The 21,330-nt window shown below is 44.6% G+C and overlaps 1 protein-coding gene across 9 annotated transcripts in view; it reads left to right on the top strand.

Moving 5' to 3' along the window:
* GLMN (glomulin, FKBP associated protein) overlaps positions 1 to 21,330 on the top strand; it is a 1,004,137-nt gene that overhangs the window by 562,069 nt on the left and 420,738 nt on the right. For all 9 annotated transcript variants that reach the window (XM_069641799.1, XM_069641796.1, XM_069641800.1 and 6 more), the window contains 3 exons: positions 5,307 to 5,348; positions 5,465 to 5,538; positions 5,712 to 5,796. In XM_069641799.1, the coding sequence (XP_069497900.1) occupies positions 5,307 to 5,348; positions 5,465 to 5,538; positions 5,712 to 5,796 (201 nt within the window). The remainder of the gene's footprint in view (positions 1 to 5,306; positions 5,349 to 5,464; positions 5,539 to 5,711; positions 5,797 to 21,330) is intronic.

Genomic DNA, 21,330 nt, shown 5'->3' with positions numbered 1-21,330 from the left:
GGAAGGACTGGTAGGGGTAATTAGATTGCCCCTGAGTCTGTTTTTCGAGGGGGCACTGTGCAGTCCCCCCTCGTCGAGTTGCTGGCTGGTGGCAGTGGTTACCATGCGAAATATTCCCCTGGAATATTTCCTATGGGATGTTCCCATTCATTTTAAACGCACCACTTTTTTGGTGCAATGTTAAAGATACCGCCGGGTTATTTATTTAATATTTATTCCCCGGTTGGGTCTTTTTGCCAGGACTCGGTTTTAAAATGGCGTTTGTGTTCGCCTCTGTAACTCCAACCCAAGTCGAGCCCTTTGTCCCACTTTTGGCGGGCTTCTGCACAGAAGCCTCCAAAAGTGGTGCCACTCTGTCTGGGTCTACAGGATGTGTCGGAGGGGTGAATAGGCACCCTGGACTGGGTTGCCTCAGCAACTCAAGTCGCACTCTTGTGTGATTGGCCCAGTGGTGAGCCGCCCGGCTCACCACTTAGCATGTTTGAGTGACAGCTAGGACTGATGAATGGGGGTTTTCTGCATAAAAGCAGGGCTTTGGGGACTGGAACTTCAGAAGTCGCCACAGGACCTAAAGAATCCGAAGAGGGAGAAGCTGAGCCAACCTGCAATGACGACGCCACCGGTGGAGCCCTGCTGAATCGACTCACCACTTCCCAACGACAGAGAAGATCTTCTTCCTGCAGAGTCTTCTTCCTTTGAACTGGTGGGGTTAACCAGTCGCCCTCTTTTCGCCTTCCTGGATCGTTTCGTGGTCGAATCGCCTGTGCCAAGCTCCCCGGCGGCCGGATAGCCACGCTTCACCACTACCGCAAATAAAAGGGTAGTACCTTTTTAACCGGGAAACTCTGCGGCTGGTTTCTTCCCTGGCAGTGCAACGACCTCCAGCTTTCCTCCACGTCGAGATCTTCTCTTCCCCTGGACGAAGCACCGACTTGCACCCGCTGCCAGGAACAACTGGCCCCGCTGGAGCTTTCTCACCATTTCAGGTACTGTGTCCCGCCTGGTCTCCCTTGCAACAGACTGTTCAAGGTGTCCCGTAAATCTTTAACTCTCTATCCTGGGGTGACCTGGGTCCTGTTAACTAACTTTTCTGAACTGATCCAACTCCTTTTTGAACTATCTGCAAAGACTTTTAAAGTGTACTTCAACTGTGTGATCTTGGGCACATTCCGCCTTGCTCTCTCGAAGAGTGGGCCTGTCCTATGAACTTTCTTTCTCTACAGTAGACTCTGCCTTTCTTGACTTGCTGTGGTTCTTTTAAAAGTGTTGGTATTGTGTGCTTTCCTAATTCTGCCTTTTCACTCCCTTTTTAAATAATTATTGGAGTGCCATCTTGGTTAAGCGCTCACCTCTGTATTGATAATAAGTGGTGTTCTTTTCCTAAGACTTGTCGAATAATTAATCAGGGAGGTGTATATATTTCTAGTGACTGTGTTTGAACTTGCTTGACATATTAGTGCCAGTGTATTTTTACAAGTGTGTTTTTAAATAAATAATTATATACTTTTATACCCAAGCTCTGGTCAGTGTTTGCTTGTGCTACTGTATTTTTGTACCTAATCTGTATACTCTATATACTGCCTAACTCTTCTTGAGAGAAGTCTGACTGCTCAGCCACAGCTACCAGGTAAATCTGGGTGGTGCAGACTGCTACCAATTTGGTTTACTGCCAACACCTGTAGTCTTAAACTTTCTGCAGTGGTCCCTAAGGGAACTGCACAGGTTTCTGCCTAACAAGGGTTACCCTGTCTATGAGAGCTTTGACGACCGTCTTGCTGCCTAAACCGGGGAAGGACCTGTCCCTTTGTGATTCATATCGCTCTATTGCACTCACTAATGTGGACTTGAAGCTTTTCTCAAAAATATTGGCCCTTCGAATGATGGGGATTCTACCCGGGCTCATAGATGGGGATCAGATCGGATTCATTACAGGACGGGGGGCACAGGACAACGTGAGACGTGCATTGGGTTTGCTGGAGGTGGGAAGGTGGTTGGGCCTGGATCTGGGGATTATCACTCTAATGCCTTTGATAGAGTGGACTGGGGTTACTTGAGGGTCCCGTAAAGTTTTGGGTTTGGGCCTGGGTTCATTTGCTGTGTTATGGCGATCTATCAACATCAATCCACACACCTCTGAGTGAATGGGCCATTATCGTCCAGTCTAAGCAACCACAGAGGCACAAGGCAGGGCTGCCCACTATCCCCGTTAACCTTCACCTTATGCATGGAGCCATTAGAATTAACGTGGCAATCGAGGTCGTAAGGGTGGGTGGTACAAACTATAAGGTGTCCCTTTATGCGGACAACGTCCTTCTTAACCTGAGCAACTCTGCCTCCTCCCTAGCGGCGGTATTGGAAGAGCTGGACGAGTTTGGCCGGGCCTCTGCCTTTCAGGTGAACTATGGCAAGTTGCTTGGACTGGATGTGTCCCTCAGGCCCCAGGAGAAAACGGCTATAGGAGCGCTTGCCCCTATACAATGGACTCGGGACTCTATCCCGTACCTGGGGGTTCGTATCCCGAGCAAGCCATCAGAGGTATGTCGAACCAACTATCCTCCGCTGTTTTTGAACTGATCAGGGATTTGGAGGGGTGAGGGTACCAAGAGATTTCCTCGTTTGGCCGCATTGCAGCGGTCAAAATGAATCTGATCCCATGTTTGCTCTACCTGAGCTCAGCATTGTCAGTGAGAGTCTCGGACTCAGACTTTCGTACAGTTCAGGGGAAAATGTTCAATTTCATTTGGGGGAACAAACGTGCTAGAATATCCAGGAGGGTCTTGCTAAAGCCAGCGGGGGTGGGAGGCTTGGGGGTCCCTGATGTGTTTTGCTATAATCTTGCAGCGCAGCTCTCGCACGCCTTCACCTGGGGTGGGCCCACCTCCCCGCCGAAGTGAAAATTAAGCAAACAGGCCCCGTCGGCTGTCGACCTATCTCGATTACCTAATGTAGAGGGGGGACACCTGAGGCAGGAGTGGGGCTTCTGTTTGCTCGCAACAGCCAAAAGCACACTCTATTAGATGGGGAGGGCTTTGCGCAGATGGGGAGTTTCTAGGGGTTTGGGGCCCCTCTCACCCGTGTGGAATAACCTGTGCTTCCGGCCGGGATTCGGGGGTGTGGGGGCTTTGGCAAATGGGTGGGAGGGAGGATTGGCATACCTACGGCAGCTTTATAAAGACAACAGGCCAATGACATTCAAAGAATGCAAGCTTACTTTTAACCTACAAGAGTTGAAGCGTTTCAGATACATGCAGCTGAGGCACTGAGCCTCCCACCCGCACACGAGGAAGGGGGCCGTTAGTTCCCTCTCTGCCCTTGAGCTGACACTACAGGAGGGCCCCATGGGGGGGCGGACCGCAAAGTTATACAAGCTTGTGGATACGGGAGATCCTGTCACGCGCTTGCCATATATGTCTAAATGGGAAGATGATTTGGGGAGCCCCATCGAGGACGAGCTATGGTTGAGAATACGGGGTTGGATGCACAAATCCTCCCGGTGTGTCACAGACAGGGAGTGTTCCTATACGTTTTGCTACAGATGGTATCTCACCCTGAGAGAAGCTGCATCACATGGACAGTGTTTACCCTGCTACATGTTGGCGGGGCTCTGAAGCAGTGGGCTCCCTTTTCCACATGGTGTGGTCATGTCCCAAGGTGGGCCTTTACTCGAAGGAAGTCTTGGCTAGAATAAAAGAGATTACGGGGTTGACCCTCCCCATGGACCCACCTGAGGTGATTCTGGGGCATATGGGTTTTGGGTGTTCCCCCTTACTGGTCCAATGGCCACATTAATTGGTCATCTCCTGTTGGCAGCAAAGCTGATCATTGCCCGTACCTGCAAGGCGACTGAGGGCCCAGTGGTTCAAATGTGGTGAGTTAGGGCCTGGGACATTCTTGTGGCAGACAAAATCACGGCACTGTGTGAAGGGCGATATCCAAAGTATGTCTTGGTGTGGGCCCCAAAGTTGCAAACAATTTTCTCCTCTGTGATCCCGCTTTCCCCCTGAAAGCAAGGAAGGTGTGGCTGGAACCAGGAGGTGTGGGGGGAAGTGGGCGCAACCAGATTCAAGTGCATCTAACATGTCTGTACCGCATTAATCTCCAGCAAACCTGAAGGTCCAAGAGTCGTTTCCCAAAATTGTTCCCACTGTACTGTGCCTGATGATAAGCTTGTTTCTGCACTCACAACATGTTAACTTAAATAAAAGTTGTTTGGGAAAAAAAAAGAAATACACAAAATCATTTTTACAGTGTTAAGCATTTTCCTGAATGTTCTATCACTTTTTCAAGTCAATGTCTTATAGTTATATTTTTGTAAAATGGTTTCAAAGTTTCTTAACATTCTTGCAATATATATGTTACTGTTTGTTTGTATTCACAGTTTCTTTTCTGAATCGCATGCCACGCATGACCAATTATTTTTGTAATCCCTTCAGAACACATCCCTAATTGCTATCCCTCTATGCTATATCACAATTGGTTTGCTTGACATACTATCATGACCAGATAACAATTTCCTGTAAATGGTTTGCTTTTTAACCTCTGATTGTACTGATGATCTGTCTTATCCACATCCAAGTTCAATAATCTACAGTTCAGTGCCTTAATATTTTCCCTTTGTATTTAACTCCACAACCACAACATCTGGTGTTCTCTCCTCTCACAACCATCAGATATTGTAACCCACCTCCCCAGACTCTGCAGGGGTTTCCTTGGTCTACTGTAATGATATCGTTTGTAAGTCAATTCTGTTTTAAATGAAATCCTTCTTTTTCTGTAAATGCAAAGTTAGCCCCGTCCCCTCCCTATTCTCTCCACCCAATTCCCACTATCTCTTCTTGACTTCATCCCAGTCTCCCATGTGCTTTTTCAGTTTAGAATTAGTTTTAAAAAACAAACTCTCCTTTTGACAGGACCGGAGTCTGTGGTTTTTCCAAGTGGAATGCTAAGCACCATATCTTTGCTATTCAACTGAGTTTCAAGCAGCACGGTTGCATGATATTACAAATTATTGATTAGATACTCTGGTGCCCTTGGTAAAAAACAAAGAAACATGATGTGAAGTATCCACAAAGGTGGATAGCCAACTCCCTGTTGGGTAGAAGGTATGGGGTTTTGGAGGTTTTCAGTCGTCTGAATGAATCAATATGTCAGTAATTCCCTAAGTTTCAATGTTGCAAGTCACACCCCACTGCTCTTGCATTAATATCAATACGTTACTTCGCGTTTTATTTTAGAATTGTTTTATTATCATACATTTGTATTCTAATTTACAAACAAACTGACTGATTTCATATCTTTAAATGCAGGATTTAGTGAAAGTGATGACACATTGCCCAATTGAGCATCTGGTATGTATAAAATGTGATAGAAATGTATGTATGCTACAGATCTAGCAATGCATGACCGATTTATATGAAACATTTACCAATGTGTATCTTAGTCAATGTTTCTCTTTTATTTTTAGAGAAAGAAAAGTTTGAAGATATTGCAGCTGTATATTGACAAATTCGAAGTGGGGGGAAAATATAAGCTACTCAGGTACTGTGGCCCTTGCCTTTATCATTGACACAATAATTTGCTAAGAAACTGCTTGTTACAAATATAGTAGCTGCCTGTCATTGGGGGTAAAGCCACCAAGCGATTTATGGACTTTGAAAAGTGGCTTTCAATTGAAGAGAAATCTGCCATTTAATGTTTCATTGCTTTTTCAGATGTTTATTGAAAACGAGTAATCATGCTGGTGTACAAGGGTATATAATCCAAAATATCAAGAATCAGATAGAATTATCGCTAAAGGTGAGAATGCATTCTAATAACTTTCATTAAATAAAGTAATGTGTTCAAGATTGTGATGTAGCATGATATGGATGCTCGTACTTGGAGATTGCCACTAAGCAGCACATTAAGGTTTCTTTCAGAAGATAATGGCCCTGAGAACAGACATCCACCCCTATGTGATGATATTATAAAAAAAATGCAAATTAAAAGTCATAAAAAAAGATGGGAACTATCATTACGTATGGTAATGGTCATTACTCGTGCTACACTCCTAACATAATGAATGGCTTCTTTGCCTGCAGACAGATTTCCTAGTGCAGCAAACTTTGCAAATTTAGAGGAACAGAATTTACTTAGGCCCCTTAGCTCACTAAAAGTGCTGGCCCCGGCCTAGTTTATACATGTTTTTTATCCGCTTCAGCATGGCCAGACTCCCAGACAGTGAGGTAGGGGAACAAGGATGGCGGAAAGTCTGGAAGGATAAGCGGTAATGTAGGTTTCCATATGTAATAAAACATTGCTCCCATTGCCCCTACTCACCACAGTCCTAACATAATGAAATACCTATCAGTCCCATGTACTTGGATCAATAACCCTGAAGCAGAAGTAATCTGCTACATTGTGTGTTTAATATATTAATTCAATTGAGTATTCGTGCACCAAACTGGACCAATAAGGAAACTCTCAGATACAGCCTGTCGATGCACTTTAAAGTATTGGAACACACCTAGGTTGTGGTATTTCAGATGCTGGACTTTGAAACACCCTGTTGTAACAGTTAGAGGGATCGATGCATGAGGATACGCAATCAGGATTATGGACTTGATCAATTTGCTTATCGTGGCAGACTCTGGTTTCTTTCCCTTTACCGGTCCACTGAAGGACACACATAATGTATTGTTTTTCAGGATTGCTGATGTATAGTTCTTGTAGCTCATTGGGGCACGTGTCACAGCTTTGGTATGCAATCTTTTTTCTTCTGGTGATTGTGCATCAGGTAACCAGGATAACTAAGTAGGGAAGAAACGTAGTATGGCTCTGAAGTCAATAATGTATTTAGCTCCAATATTTCTGGCTGACTGACCACATCCAGCTATGCTACTTTACATAATCAGTAAGTTCCAATTCCTATTTAGTCTCAAAGGTGGGTACTGAACTGAAGGTGATGAAGTAGCATTGGGAATTCCCATGCAGGTACCATGGGGTAGAGTGCGGCGGGGAGGATGCTGGGCTTTAAAACTCTTCAGGTTTTGACACCTTTATTGAACTAACTGAAAGTATTATGTGTAGATGAAATAATGCATTAGCTTTCGAAGTTGCATAGACTTCATCAGATGGTTCATAGTGAGATGATTGGAAAGGAAACACCCACTGGTTCATTCTCACTGCAAAACAATGTGAGAATTGACCATATACAATACAGTAGGAGCCCACTTACCGTCAATTCTGATGTGTGTGATGGTGGTAGAAGATGTGGGATTCAGCGTTTTGTACTTGTACCGAGTCCGGATGTAGAAGGACACCACAACAACAAATAAGCGCTGTACCCTGGAGGGAAAAGGCAATGGCAGAAAAACCCTTGTGAAGATGGATTCAAAGGATCAATGGACAATGGAAGATTCCGACAGGATGAAGCGCTCGTACACAAGTGTTTCAGAGTGCGACAAGGCAAGGGAGGGGAACAGGGGAGAACAAGACAGCGATCTTACTAGGCCCAGTGACATTGAGAACGCGCAAGTGCATGGGAGAGGGGGAGGGGAAAAGTGCATGGAAGGAGGGAGAAGTGGAAAGTGCGAAGCAGAGGAGAAACAGATAAATAACAATGAATAAATAATAAAGGCAACAAACGGTGGTAATGCAGCCAGCAATTTGCAAGTACCAGGTTTAAGGCAGCAGACAGGGTAGGTCTGATAAGTGCAGGAAGAAAAAGGGGGGGCTGTATGGGTACAGATACAGACCCCAGTGCAAGGGGTGGCCTGGAGGCAGTGCGGGAGGGTGGCAGGTAGAGCAGGTACCTGGGCCTGAAGGACAGAGGGTGGCCAGGTGCACAGTGCCAAGAGAACAGATCAGCAGGGGAGAGGTGGAGCGAAGGCAGAAGAAAAGAGGAAGGTCTTGAGGTGCTTCCGGAACCGGAGATGGTTCTCCTCAAGTTTTAGAGTGGCAGGGAGGCTATTCCAGAGGGAGGCCCCAGTCAAAGACAGAGATCTACCACCAGCTCGTTTCTTTGAAAAACAACTGACCCTGAGGGAGTTGGAGGTAGAGGAGTGAAGAGCTCGAGAGGGGAGGTATTTGTGGAGGGATACCTGAAGGTATTTTGGACCCTGGCCCCAGAAAGCCTTGTGGACAATGCAGAGGGTGTTGAATTTAATCCTTGCATTCACTGGGAGCCAGTGGAGAGATTTCAGAGCTGGAGAGATACGATCCCTGCGCTTGAGGCCAAGGTCAAGTCTTGCAGTCCGGTTCTGGATTAGTTGCAGAGGGTGGAGAGTAGAGGCAGGTATATTTAGAAAGAGGCTGTTAAAATAGTCCAAGCTAGAGAGAACCAGAGCTTGGGATACCATGAGCTTCTGGGGGAAGGAGAGGAAAGGCAGAGTACCTCTGAGGAGGTGCAGTCGGAAATTTGACTTTTTAGAGACCTAAAAAGGGGTAAAAAGAGGAAAGAACGAGAAGGATGGTGGGAGGGTGGCTAAAGGAGGATCAGCAAGCACAGATGGAGAGGGGAGAGAAGGGGTGTGGGTGGAGAGGGTGGACAGGATGTCCTGGGTTTTTGAAATGAAGTGAGAGGCAACAGGAGGGGTAGAGACTGCAGCAGGGTTGGCCAGCTCCTTGCAGATTTTAAAGAGTTCGACCGAGTTGTTAGATGCCGCAGAGACACGAGCTTGAATGTGGACTCTCTTCTTGGTGAGGACAGAGAGTCGGTATTGCCTTTGTAGCAGGCGACAGGCCAGTTTGTCAGAGGATGAACAGGAAGTCCCCTATATCCTCTCAGTTGCCCTACACTTACTTTTAAGTAGCTAGGTCAGAGTCATACCAGGAATTGCACTTGGCTTTGGACTTCCAAGGGATCCTCATGACAGGGGCAAGAGCATCAAGCGTATCAGAAATTGAAGAGTAGAGCAGAGACAGGGCTGTGTCAGGATGTGAGACAGCTAAAGGTGGAGGGGGGAGAGAAAGTGGCGGCAAAAGCCTCAACTGGCACACGCTTCATGGGCCGGATGTCCGGGAAGGTAGGTGGCAGTGTTGGGGTAGGCTTGGCTTGGGGGGAAGAGAGGGAGAGATGAGAGGAGAGAAGGGAGTGATCACTCCAGGAGAGAGGAGTGGTCAGAGGGATGGAGAGGGGGAGGTCAGAGGAGATCAAGACATCGAGTGTGTGCCCTGCAGAGTGAGTCGGGCCAGAGGGGAGGATGGACAGGGAGAGGGAGTCGCAGAGGTCACGGAAGAGTACAGAGGAGGAGCAAGGAGAGTCTAAATGTAACACACAGGTTTGGCAGAACAAGTCAAAGTCCACAGTGCTTGTACACTGAAGAAATTAGGGAAGCACTAAAGCTGCAGGTGGCTGAGGGGTGTGGGAGCACTGCCAGATGCCACCCACAGTTAAGAACCTAAATGAACACAGACAGTTCTCAGTCTCACTGCGCTGAACAGTGCAATAGTGACAGGTGTTCCAAGTAATTCAAAGAAGGAGGGATTTCTCATGAGTCCAATGAGTTTAATAACGAATTAGCCTGACACGTGTTTCGAGTCATCACCGACTCTTCATCTGAGGCTGAAAGTTTCAAGAGCTAGCCTAACCAATTAAGTATATCGTGGCCAGTGCCAGATGCACTCTCTCACTGCTTCGCAATTGCGGAACATTGTGCAATGCTGCTGAACTGAATGAAATGAAAGTAAGCCCAGGAGCATTTCATTCAGTTCAGCAGCATTGCACAGAGTTCCGCAATTGTGTCTGTGTTCATTTAGAGTCTAAATGTATATTTAGGTCACCGAGGAGGAGGAGTTGAGTGGCAGAGGCCAGGAGGGGGGAGGAGAGGTCTGCCCACTCAGAGAGAAATGAGGTGATTTGACCAGGAGGCCGGTAGATGGTAACCACTGTAAGAGAATGGGTAGGCGAGAGAGAAAGCCTACAGACAAGGCATTCAAAAGAGGAGTAGGTCTGAGTGGTAATGATAGAGGCAGGAATCCACTCAGGAAAGATTAGAGCTACCCCCCCACTGGACCGTGAGGATCTGGGTGCTGAGAGGATCTTGTAGCCATCAGGGAGGAGAGTGTCAAAGCTCGTGACAGAGCTGGCCATGAACCATGTCTCAGTAAGACCAAGGACATCAAGGTCTAGTTCTTCAAGGAGGTGGCAGATGTCAGAGGAGTGTTTGACGGCAGAGCTAGAGTTGAGAGTGGCAATATGAAGAAGGTTGCCAGCCTTAAAGACCTTCCGGGGAGGGGTACAGATCAGAGGTACGCCCTGCGGAGGAGAAAGAGCTCTAGGAAAGGCATAGGAGGAGGAGGAGGAGGGCAAGGTAGCCAAAGGCGAAGAGGAGGGGACAGCAGGAGATGAGAGGAAATTGGTGAGGTGAGGGAAGCGCCTATCAAAGAGGAGGAGATTGGCCTGAGGGCCTTGGACCATGACAGTGCCATTTAGGTAGACATTAATGGTGATGTTAGAGGAGTCGAAGGAAGCCATGAGAACTTCCCAGCGAGTGCCACCATTAATGGGAGAGGAGGAGATAAGGCAGAATACAGCAACCATATGAGGAGTCCATAGATCTGGCGAAGGAACGACAAAGAGGATGTCGGTAAGGGTCTGTCTGGCAGAAGCATTGGAGTAGGTGTCGGCGATAGGAAGACCAGGGTTAGAGGCCAAGATATCCTTTTTGAACTTCTTCCTACCAGACTTGGTGAGGAGGGAAGGATAGTCAATGGAGAAGCAATTGGAAAAGATAGGAGAAACAGAAAGCGCCATTGGGGTGGAAGTGAGGAGAGGATGGAGATACTGGGGGGGCTAAGGCAGGTAGGTGTGGGATAAAAGAGCGGTGAGGTCACTGGGCTGGCAAGTTTTAGAGAAGAAACAGTATACAAGCAAAATACAGAGAATTTTGCAATGGGCAGCAAGATTTGACTTTTTAGCACAAAGCAAAAACAGCAAGATTTGTCTTTTTAGCACAAAGCAAAAACAGCAAGATTTGACTTTTTGAATCTTGGAATCGGATGTTAGCAAAAGGTTTTAGGAAGCAACAAGCAGAAAGAACAGTGATAGTCAAAGGCAGTAGGAGTGAGTCCATAAGGAGGGAACTAACCCATAGTTCTGGAGGTGGCAAAGTCAAGGCAGTCTGGATTTCTTAGAGAAGTGAGGTGGCAGCATCATTGTGGTTAAGGTGCAGGGAGGACCCCAATTAGTGTTCCGGGAGCAGACAGGGAGCAGACAGGGGCCTTGGAAGTGTGCCTTTGCTGAGAGGGCCAGATGAAGCCTGCCGGTCCCTGATTGGATGGAAGAAAACACTCAGCAACCAATGTGAGTGTAGAACAGGGAGAGGTGGCTGAGATGAATCCTTTGTTGTTCGCCACTTTCAGGAGGCTGAAGAGCTGTACAGAAGGCACTTTCAGGACGTGGATGTACTGCGGGGTACCGCAATTCCGGAAGACTGAAGGATATGCAGTGATAACTTGTTCTTTTTTTTTAATAACACATTTTATTAGATTTATAACATACAACCATTGGGCCTTCTGGTGCCAACATTTAAACAACAACATTAATGATAATAATAGAAATAAAAATAACGTTGGATGGGGAAAAACATTCATATGGAACACATGCTATATGCTATTATGTAGCATTCAGTACATAGCGTAATAGTGTTTGGTACAAAAGTAGGTTTTCCGCAGCATTGTCCACAACCCTTAGTCTATGATGTTATGATATTAGAAGTTCAGTAATTCATATTGTGTCTTCCCAGCGTTGCCATACTCTTATCTGCTTTTTCAGGGCAACCTCTGGCTCTGTACACCCTCCTTTCTAATACGATGCAGATTTCTACGTCTGTGATCCACTGATTCACCTGCGGCGGTTCCGCTGCCCCCACAAACGTGCTATGTTTCTTTTGGTGATCGCTGTTGTGGTCATGAAGCAGAGCTTTTCATATTTTGAGAGATCTATCTCACTGTCCGCTCCCAGTAGCAACAGTTTGGGATCTCTGGGGATCGTCTGGTTCAGGACTCTTGATAACACGTCGCAGCATTGCTGCCAGTAATGACTGATTACCGGGCATTCCCACAGTATATGAAAGAAGGTTCCTTCCTCTTCCCGGCAGCGCAGGCAGTTGGGTTCAGCTATTTTGCCCCATTGGTACAGTGCTACCCTCGGGTAATAGATCCTGTGCAGTATCTTCAGTTGTACTAGGCGTAGTCTGGCCGATATGCTGACTTCACGGGGGTACATCAGGATTTGGACCCAGTCTTCCGACATAATTTCTCCCACTTCAGTCTCCCATTTCGACTTCAATCGTTCCAGTTCTGGTGTGGCAAAGGAGGTGATAACACTGTACATCACGGTGGTGACTTTAGCTGGAATATGGTCCACCACTATGTTCCGTTCCAGTGGAGTAGAGTCTGCCATGTCGGAGAGAGCAGGGAGGTGCTATTGCAGGGCGTGTCGGAGCTGTGTGTAGTGATATCTCTCTATATCCGGGAGGTCAAAGGTCGAAATCAGTTCATCAAAAGGTCTGATAGATCCTTCTGTTATAATGTCTTTCACTTTTTCTATACCGTGTCTCATCCACACCGGCCATTTCGGCAGTTTGATTACCTCAGGGAGGTTCCTGTTGTTCCACAGCGGTTGTAATGGAGTGATTTTGTCTCCCCAGCCTATAAAGGTGTGTGAGACTGCCCAGACACGTGGCGTGTGCAAGGTGATATCACGTGGAGATGCCCTAGGTGTCGCAGCATATAATTCCATGAGGGGTGAGGCTCTTACATGTGGTAGTGTGGGATCGGCGTGTATAGTGTCGTTTATCACCGCCATCTGACTGGCCCAATAGTATGTTTGTAGCCTCGGTAGACCAATACCTCCTTCCCATATTGACCTTTGTAGAGTTCGAAGCGCTATTCTCGGGTGTCCGCCACCTCACAGGAGTACACGCGCTATCTCTTGGAACGTCTTGGTCGGTATGTGCAGTGGAGCATTCTGTAGCACGTACAGGTAGCGGGGAAGTGTTAACATTTTGAACAATGCAGTTCGTCCTAGGAGGGTCAGGGGTAGAGACTTCCAATGTTGCACATCTCTTGTATGATAACTTGTTCTTGATTGAAGTGGAACTGCTAGTTGACAAGCAGGGGCAGGAGCAGAAGGAGACCGTGGAACAAGCGGTTTGAGAATACAGAAAAAGCCGGCCGAGGCACAGCCAGAATGGAAGGAAAAATTTAAGGAGAACAAAACAAGAAGGATAAAATTTAAGTCGCAGGGAGTGATTCGCTAAAGGCCGGAATTCAGGTAGGTATGAGACCAGTAAGGAAAAATATACATGCGTCGGTACTCACAGAGTTGAGACGCGTCTGTTCTGCAACTCTTTCCCCGACATATGCCTGATGCAAGAAGCGACAGATGCCATCTTCGGCCAGAGAACTAGATTGCTGACAATGCAGCGTAATGGAACAGCATGTTGCTGAGATCGCCAATGTCGCCATAGCGACCAGGATTGCGTTCTCACAAACATAGAGCATTTTCAGTTTAAACTTAATTTGCTGAAGGAATGGTATGCATGAAATCCACCTCTGGAATGAATGCCTTATCTAAAGGACAATCCACAATTTTAGGTGATAGCTGCACTCTAAGAAAAACCTTATTTGCATGCAACTATTGGATATAATATGGTCTCAAAGTTAAGCACAAGCAATCTAAAAGTGGGTCCCAGAAATGCCCTAAAATATCGGATGTTCTTTTAGAAACATATTGAATTGAAAAATTTAAAAACACACAATTGGTAAGCATGGCTTGCCTTGCATTTTCCTTGCAAAGAGTCTAAGGTTCGATGTCTGATAGCGAAAACTAGGATCTTCATAAGGCACAGATAATGGATCTTGAAGCATTCCTCCAGGGTGAACTCCTTACGAGGAGCAGCAAGAGACAAATAGTAACCAATGGTTTCTGTACAATTAAAGTGTTGCTAGCCTATGGGCCTCATTAGGAGTTGGCGAGTGCAGAATTAAAGTGCTGGTAAATCTGTTTACCGGCACGTTTCCACTCTGGCAAACTCCAAGTCAAGAGCGTAAGTTAATTCTGCCACCACACCAAAAATTGACAGTATTCCCGGTAATACCAGCAACTCCCCCCATGGAGTCCAATGGGGCTCCATGGAATGGGGAGTAACTACCCTTACCAGCACTTGTAATCTGGTGGTAATTCCGCCAGACCAAGTGCAGGTAACAGTAATTCTGTTTGGTGGTAGCCCACCAGATTTACTGGCAGGATACCACCAAACATGTAATGAGGCCCTATGTCTACACAGCTTTCGCAACATTTTCTGACATCCCCAGATTCATTAATTGTTATTCAACTTCTATCCCCTAAATTGGAGACATTAAATTGTGTACTGAGGGAGAATTGAAGTTCTGACTGGGGGAGGTACGAGAGGAAGAAAACCGCAGATGCTCTGGTGCTAGATGTTGTAGTAAAGGGAACCATGGTATCTTGATCCCGAAAGGAGTCACTTATAGAAACATAATGTTACTGCTGCATCGTTCAAAGTACTCACGAGTGGTGAGGAAATTGAAGTCAGGCATATAAAAGACCCTCCATCCAACATCAGACAGGGCATCAACCATCCACGCTGTTGGAACTTGTTGAAGGGCACAGCACTATCACACTAGGGAGTGGGATTCTATCCCAAAAGGATTCAATTACTGAGAACAACATTCATGCATTGACCTGGAGTTCCAAAAATGGGGCAGGTTAGACTTCTGGAAATGTATCCTGAATCAGTAATCAGTGCTCCTGATTTGTATAGGAAATAGGCCCCCTGAGCTGAACTATGAAACATCCAGTAATCCAAGTAAGGGTTGTTCCTGAATTCCCTCCTTGGGGAGTTGTCCCAGCAAGGTGGCCAGGACTTTTGTGAATAGCCACGGAGCTGATAGATGGTTGTTTGTGTTCACCTTGTAAAAACAGACTCAACTCCAGTACCTGATGCAACTCCCCCCGAAATAGTTTCAGATCAGAGAAAATTGAAAAGTGACTTTCTTCTTTTGTAACACTGAAGCTATAGTTTGTTGATGTGGCTAAAAGTTAATGCTTATGTTTAAAGCCTACTGCTTCAGCACGTTCCAAGAAAGATGTGTAACCGGTACTCATCTGTTTATTCGAAAATAAAATGGTGTATTTTTTTAATTTAATCTTTTTATTATTTTTTTATTTTGTATGGTTTATTACAAACCTTTAAAATACAGATAATTGCATACTGCAATTTTGTTACATGATATCTCCTCATTTTTCACATTACATCACAACCAAGGAACAGAGAGACTCTTAATGACAGGCCAATCCTTAGGACGTAACACATATTGATTTTTACACAATGTATTTTGCTAGTGCTAATCGATTTCTCATATTTTCCAGAAAAAAAGTCAAGGCAATTGTTCATTTTCTGTCGGATTCATCAAAAAGCACTTTCCACCAGTTCTCAGCACTCAAGGACTGCCTCTCTGCAATTATGCTCCTTAGATGCCTTGTTCTTTCTGTGCAAAGAGCCGTACAAAAGAGTGTAAGATGTTTTAAAGTTTCGTCTTGTTGGATACAAAGCCTGCACGTTTGTTCGATCTCTGCATTTTTTGCCCAAATAGTTAACCTCTCTTTTGTCTTAAATAAGTTGAGCCGAAAGTTCATATACAAGGATCTACAATGTCGATCAGGGAATAACACCAGATATGTTTGTATATCGTTAAATGCTTTAGCTTCACTTGGCACGTTTTTCATTATCCGGTGATTGCGTCTTTTTTACCCTGTCGCGGTCCAATCACGTCACCTTAGTTGTTTCTTGGCCAAATTTGGATTGGTGTGAAGTGTTACGATGTCAATGTCTGACTCCTTCAAGATTTCCTCATAGCTTTCTGCCCACAATCTTAATATACACTTTTCATTTCCAATAGCAGGATTGTGTAACATTTTGAATTGTGGTGGATTGTCTTCCATGGTCATTTTGCGATAGAGTGTTAATGTATTCCAGCATATGTGTGCATTTATTGAGATTAAATTTAGTTCGTAGCGAATGCACGCTGTGGGAGTTCCCTTAGGTAGCCATAGTGCCTTGGACCAGAAGATGTTTTCAAGAGTGGCCCAAAGTTCATATGGACATCCTATGGCACACTCAGCTCCATAGATTAATGCCGGAACTACTTTTTGTTTGTAAAAAGTGACCACCGGTTTTAATGAGAACTTACCGTACTTGTTATTTAGCACGACTGCTTTACTTTCTAATTGTTGGCACTTTATTTTGGCATTTTCAAGCCAAGATCTGTCATTCAAGTTGGAGCTGATCTTCATGCCCAAATATATGGTGTGTGTGCTGCCATGTTCAAGGTCTCCTTGCCCAGTTGCCATCGAAACTTTGCACTGAGACGTGTTCTACCATTCTGGAGGTCTTGTTAAGCCAAGATTTCTGACTTGCTCGTATTAATGCACAAGTCATTAATCGTGAAATATTCCTCTAATACGAGCAACTTTCGTTGAAGTCCTATTGGTGTTGTATCCAGCAGGATCAAGTCATCCGCATAAAGAAGCCAGTTAACATGAGACTCATGTATTTTCGGTGGGAATGACGGAACACTCTCAATAGTTACGCCAATATCGGATAGGAACAGATTGAAAATGATTGAGGCCAATGGGCACCCTTGTTTCACCCCGCGATATGTTCTTATAGCGGTTGACAGGGTTCCCACTCAATCTAGCCTAATCCTAACTTCAGTATTGGTATGAAGCTCTTTAATTGCCAATAGCAAACTTACAGGACAAGTCCACTTGTGCATCTTTGTCCAAAGAATTTCCTGATCAATGCTGTCAAAAGCGTGTTTGAAATCTATTAGGGCCAAGTACACGTTTCTCCCAGTTCTTATAGCCTCCATCTTCATATGGTTTAATATGAGAAGATTCAGCCCACACTCCACGCCTTTAACAAAGCCTGATTGTCTAAGATCAACATGCTGGTTTCAGTTGATCCACTCAAGTAATTGGTGTTGAAGATAAGTAGCATAGATTTTTCCTACTACATCCAATAAGGCTATTGGGCAGTAATTTTTGGGGTTCGTCCTGTTGCCTTTTTTTAAAGATAGGCACCATGACTGCACTTTTCCAGGATAGAGGGGTTGAATAATCCCATGCAACTTTTATAAATAGGAGGGAGCAAAATTCAGCCCATCTTTCTGGATTCCTATTTGGCATGTAATTGGGCAGGCCATCAGGGCCAGGAGCCCTCGAGGAGCTTATCTTCCTAATGATATTCAGGATTTTATTCGTGTCAAACTTGAGGTCCCAATGTTCTACTTTCGGGAACACTGGTTCTTTCATGTTGCCCTTTTTGCTGTAAAGTTGACTGTAATATAACATCCAATCAGCTTCAGACACCATGTTAGTCTGGATTGCAGACTGCCGCCCACTTTCTTAATTAATCAGCTTCCAGAAGTCACGCAAGTTCTTATTCCTTAGTTTTGACATCATTGTCTCAGCATCTTGTTGTCGCATGATGGCTTTGTGCGATTTGATCCAATTTTTTTATTTTTGTTAAGCCAATCTTTTTTTGGCAGAATATGTTGTTTTATCTCTTTTTATGAGCTGCCTGATTTACACTCGCATTTGACGCTTTGTCCTTAAGACCTCTAGAACGCAACTGTGTTTGGGTTTATAAGCGCAGTTTTGTTATCCTTGATTTTTCTCGGAAAACTGAATCAGCAGATGTCGGTATTCAAGTTTGTTACTTTCTTCATGGTAGGCATTTGAAATCAGTTTAACATCGTCACTATTAAGTCAAAGTCTAACCCTACTGGGTTCTACTGTGACATTGTGATTTCACGCACGCCTAGGTTCTTTCACAGGTGCGGCAACAAGTAGCTTGACCATATCGTGGTCGCTCTGTGATTTGGGAATCGCCTGCAGGGAAACAACACGTTCATGAACATTGTCAGAGACGAAGAAATAGTCTATCGTTGATTTTTGACAATTTCTGCTCCAAGTGGGATTTGCAGGTATATCTCTGGTCGTGTTTCCATTTCATATTTGCATGTTTCTGGATTCCGTCTCAAGACACCACTGGTCTGCCACCTGGGCCATGACAGACCTATGTTTAATGTTAGACTGTCTGACCTCTATGCAGTTGATATTCAAGTCTCCACACAAGAATATCTTGAGAGACATCCTCCTCATTGATCTCATTGATCAATGAGGATACTTGGTCCACGAAGGTAGATGTCCCTGCTGCTGAATGCTGCCAGTATAAATTGATTATATACGTATGACGGTATCAGGTAATAACATCGCGGCACAAATGTCGTGGTAAAAAAAATCGCCTCAAAAATGCTGTGGTTTGACCCGGTAAAGGTGTGCCCCATTATACCATTTAACGGGAGCAGGGGTTGCGGGGGTGTCCCCCGTTTCCCTTAAATGGTATAATGGGTCTGGGGGTTGCGGTGGTGTCCCTGCATGTTTTACATGGATTGCGGTGCAAAAACCATAGCATTTTTGCTGCAATATTTTGTTACCACAGCAATTTTTGACGCAATTTTATCACATGGAACCCATATGGCCAGTTTCCATGATAGATTTGTCTCCAAGGTCAAGAACTGTTACTTGGATATATGCAGATATGTTCCAACATCTAAAAATTTTGTACCCACAGCCTTTCCTCACCTGACATGGGTCTACCTTTTTTCCACGGATTGCCGGGTTTATGGCAATCTCGAACTCTTCAGAAATCAGGTATTCCTCCAACCAGGTTTCCTGTAAGCAAACTATGTCCAAGCCGTCCAGCCAGTTGTATTGAAATAAGTGCAGAAAGCCTCTGGTATTCCACGAAGCAAAGGCATGTAACATATTTTCATCTGTTTTCTTTGGCATTAGCTCTGACTTTCCTTGTTAAGGCTTCAGTCAGCCAGTTCCAGTTGTTGGAGTCATAAGGTTCGGTTCGAGTTTCTTCATTGCATGTGGCTTCGATGTTCTTTTTGTTTCCACATCCAAAGGTGATTATTATCTGTTCACCAATTTGAGCTTCTTGAAGTAAGTTAAGCATTTCCTTCAATAAACAGTCCTCTTGTTTATCCATTTTATTTAACGGATTGGGCGGGAATTTCGCTTATCTTCTTGATTGCTTTAGATGACTTTCAAATTAAATATTGTGTTTTTGATTCAAAGCACAAGACACCTCTGTGCTGTAAGATTTATCATTAATTCTGTTGTCATGTTCGTCTTTCGCTTCGAAGATGTCAAAGCCCAAGGATATAAGTACTGGAGCTGCACCGAGCAGAATATTGCATATGATTCTTGAATCAATATGCAATTTCACTCTGTTATTTTGGAGTTCCTTGACAAACTCTACAGTCTTTGTCATTCGATTCTATTGTCCTAAGGCTTGGGACATAGTTTAGTAAGCGTAACACATTATTTCGATTTAAAATGAAGCCATCTCTGCTTGACGTAATACGTTCTAGAATTAGACTGAAAGCTGAATGTGGTTTCTTGGTAGGCTTTACTTGAGCACCCTTGAGGTTTTTGTTTATACACTCTTGGGCTTCCTTCTCCTCAGCTTTCTGTGAGGTATTGTGCATTGACACTTGGTACTGAAGCCTAGTAGGTAATTCGACACTGGCTACTTTTCCGTTTAATCCCCGTAAATTATTCTTTTTAGGATGGGAGGAATCTGAAGGCCCAGGTTTAGGCTTTTCATTCATCAAAGCATTGGACATTTTTTTCAATTTTTCTCCTAGCGTGATAAAGGTAGGGCTTAATGCTTCATGCTTTTTTGTTGGAGGTAATGCAGTTGGTAGTAGCAAGGTGCAGACTGTCTGTGAACTAACATCATTCAACAATTCTACGCGACCCAAGGTCGCGTCTTCCATTGGTGCGCTTTTGTCATTTGATTCTGGTTCAATAAGCTGAACTTATTTATCCTCAAAGTCCTCTGCATTTTCATATGTAGATAGATTTAGCAGATGTATCACAGCATTGTCGCTACATGGTTTATGTACCACCAAATTTCTCTGTGGACTTATTTGATCAGTAGGAATGCTTGTCCTTAATTTGTCAATTGTGCCAGCAACTTTGTTAGAGTTCACAATAGCGTTTGCAGTTTTCAAATTACTTTTGTTTGAGTTCTTAATTATGTCACCAATTTTATCTGTGTTCACAGTGACATTTACGGTTTTAAGGTTACGTAAGAACTTTCTTGAATTATTGCAGATTTGTGATTTCCTTTTGCTTTGATTTTTTTGTTTGAGGAAGTGTATTTGCCTCCTTATTGCTGATTTGTTTGTTCTTAGCGTTGCATCCCATCATTGCTGCTGTTTGTGTTCTCACTGACACACATTGCCTGGTCCGATTTGTCTAAAGTGCACCCAGCATCCGCTGAGGTAGATGGTTTTTGAAGGTCTAAGCTGGCAGGATTTTCACTTTGCAAGGCGCTTTTGACTGCTCCAGCAAATGTCGCTTCTGTAAAATTTACAAGGCATACAGAAATGTTCGAACTAGAATCCAACGCCTCCATGACAGTTGCATTTGAAGTTTTATTATTTCCAGACACTCCTCTGAGTGCGCTATCGCACTTTGCGTTAGATTCTTCATTGCTTCCCTTTTGACTCAGTTGATGCCTCTCAGCATGCACAGAGTCGGCAGGGTCCACAGGGAAATTCAGACCAGTATCTGCAGCCCCCATCATCGAGATAGGGTGGCGTTCCGTGGTTCCAGACACTCCTGTGATGTAGGGCTCTCTGGTGATTTCTTTATTACTTCCAGTTTGACCCAATTGAGATGTTTCCGAAAGGGAACGAGGACTTAGGGTCTTTCCCACACTTGCACATTTACAACGGGACGGTAGATTGTTTGTCTCAACAGCCCCAACGCTTCTTTGGCGACATCAGCAAGCAGCTTTTTGTCTTCGCTGTTGTTTTGTTTTTGATCTACCACTGCTTTCAAGTATTGATCAATTCTTTTGTTCATTTCATATGTTTGTTTGAACATGGTGTCACATTCCATGCTTATGAGTTTAGAATTCTTTAGAGCGACCAACGTAGTCAGATCTTTAATGCTATCGTTCATATGTTCATACAGCTTTATGAAATGGGAGATAGTTAATGACATTGAAGACAACAGGATTGGCTGCAAATCTTGGAGAACTTTCTCTGTTATATCTCCTGGTCCAGGATCAAACTCAACCCTTCTTGTGTTGACCCTGTGGTAGATACGTCTTATTTTTGGAAATTCGCGTTCCATCTGTGACGAGTCCGATGAAGAATCACCAGAGGAAGATGCATTTTCACAAGTGGTCAGACCATGTTGCCCTACAGTGGAGCATTTAGTGGCTTTCGATG

The sequence above is a fragment of the Ambystoma mexicanum genome, chromosome 1q (genome assembly GCF_040938575.1).
Source record: "Ambystoma mexicanum isolate Mex_15411 chromosome 1q, UKY_AmexF1_1, whole genome shotgun sequence".
Taxonomy (NCBI): Eukaryota; Metazoa; Chordata; class Amphibia; order Caudata; family Ambystomatidae; genus Ambystoma; species Ambystoma mexicanum.
This window is presented reverse-complemented; position numbering and strand designations above follow the sequence as displayed.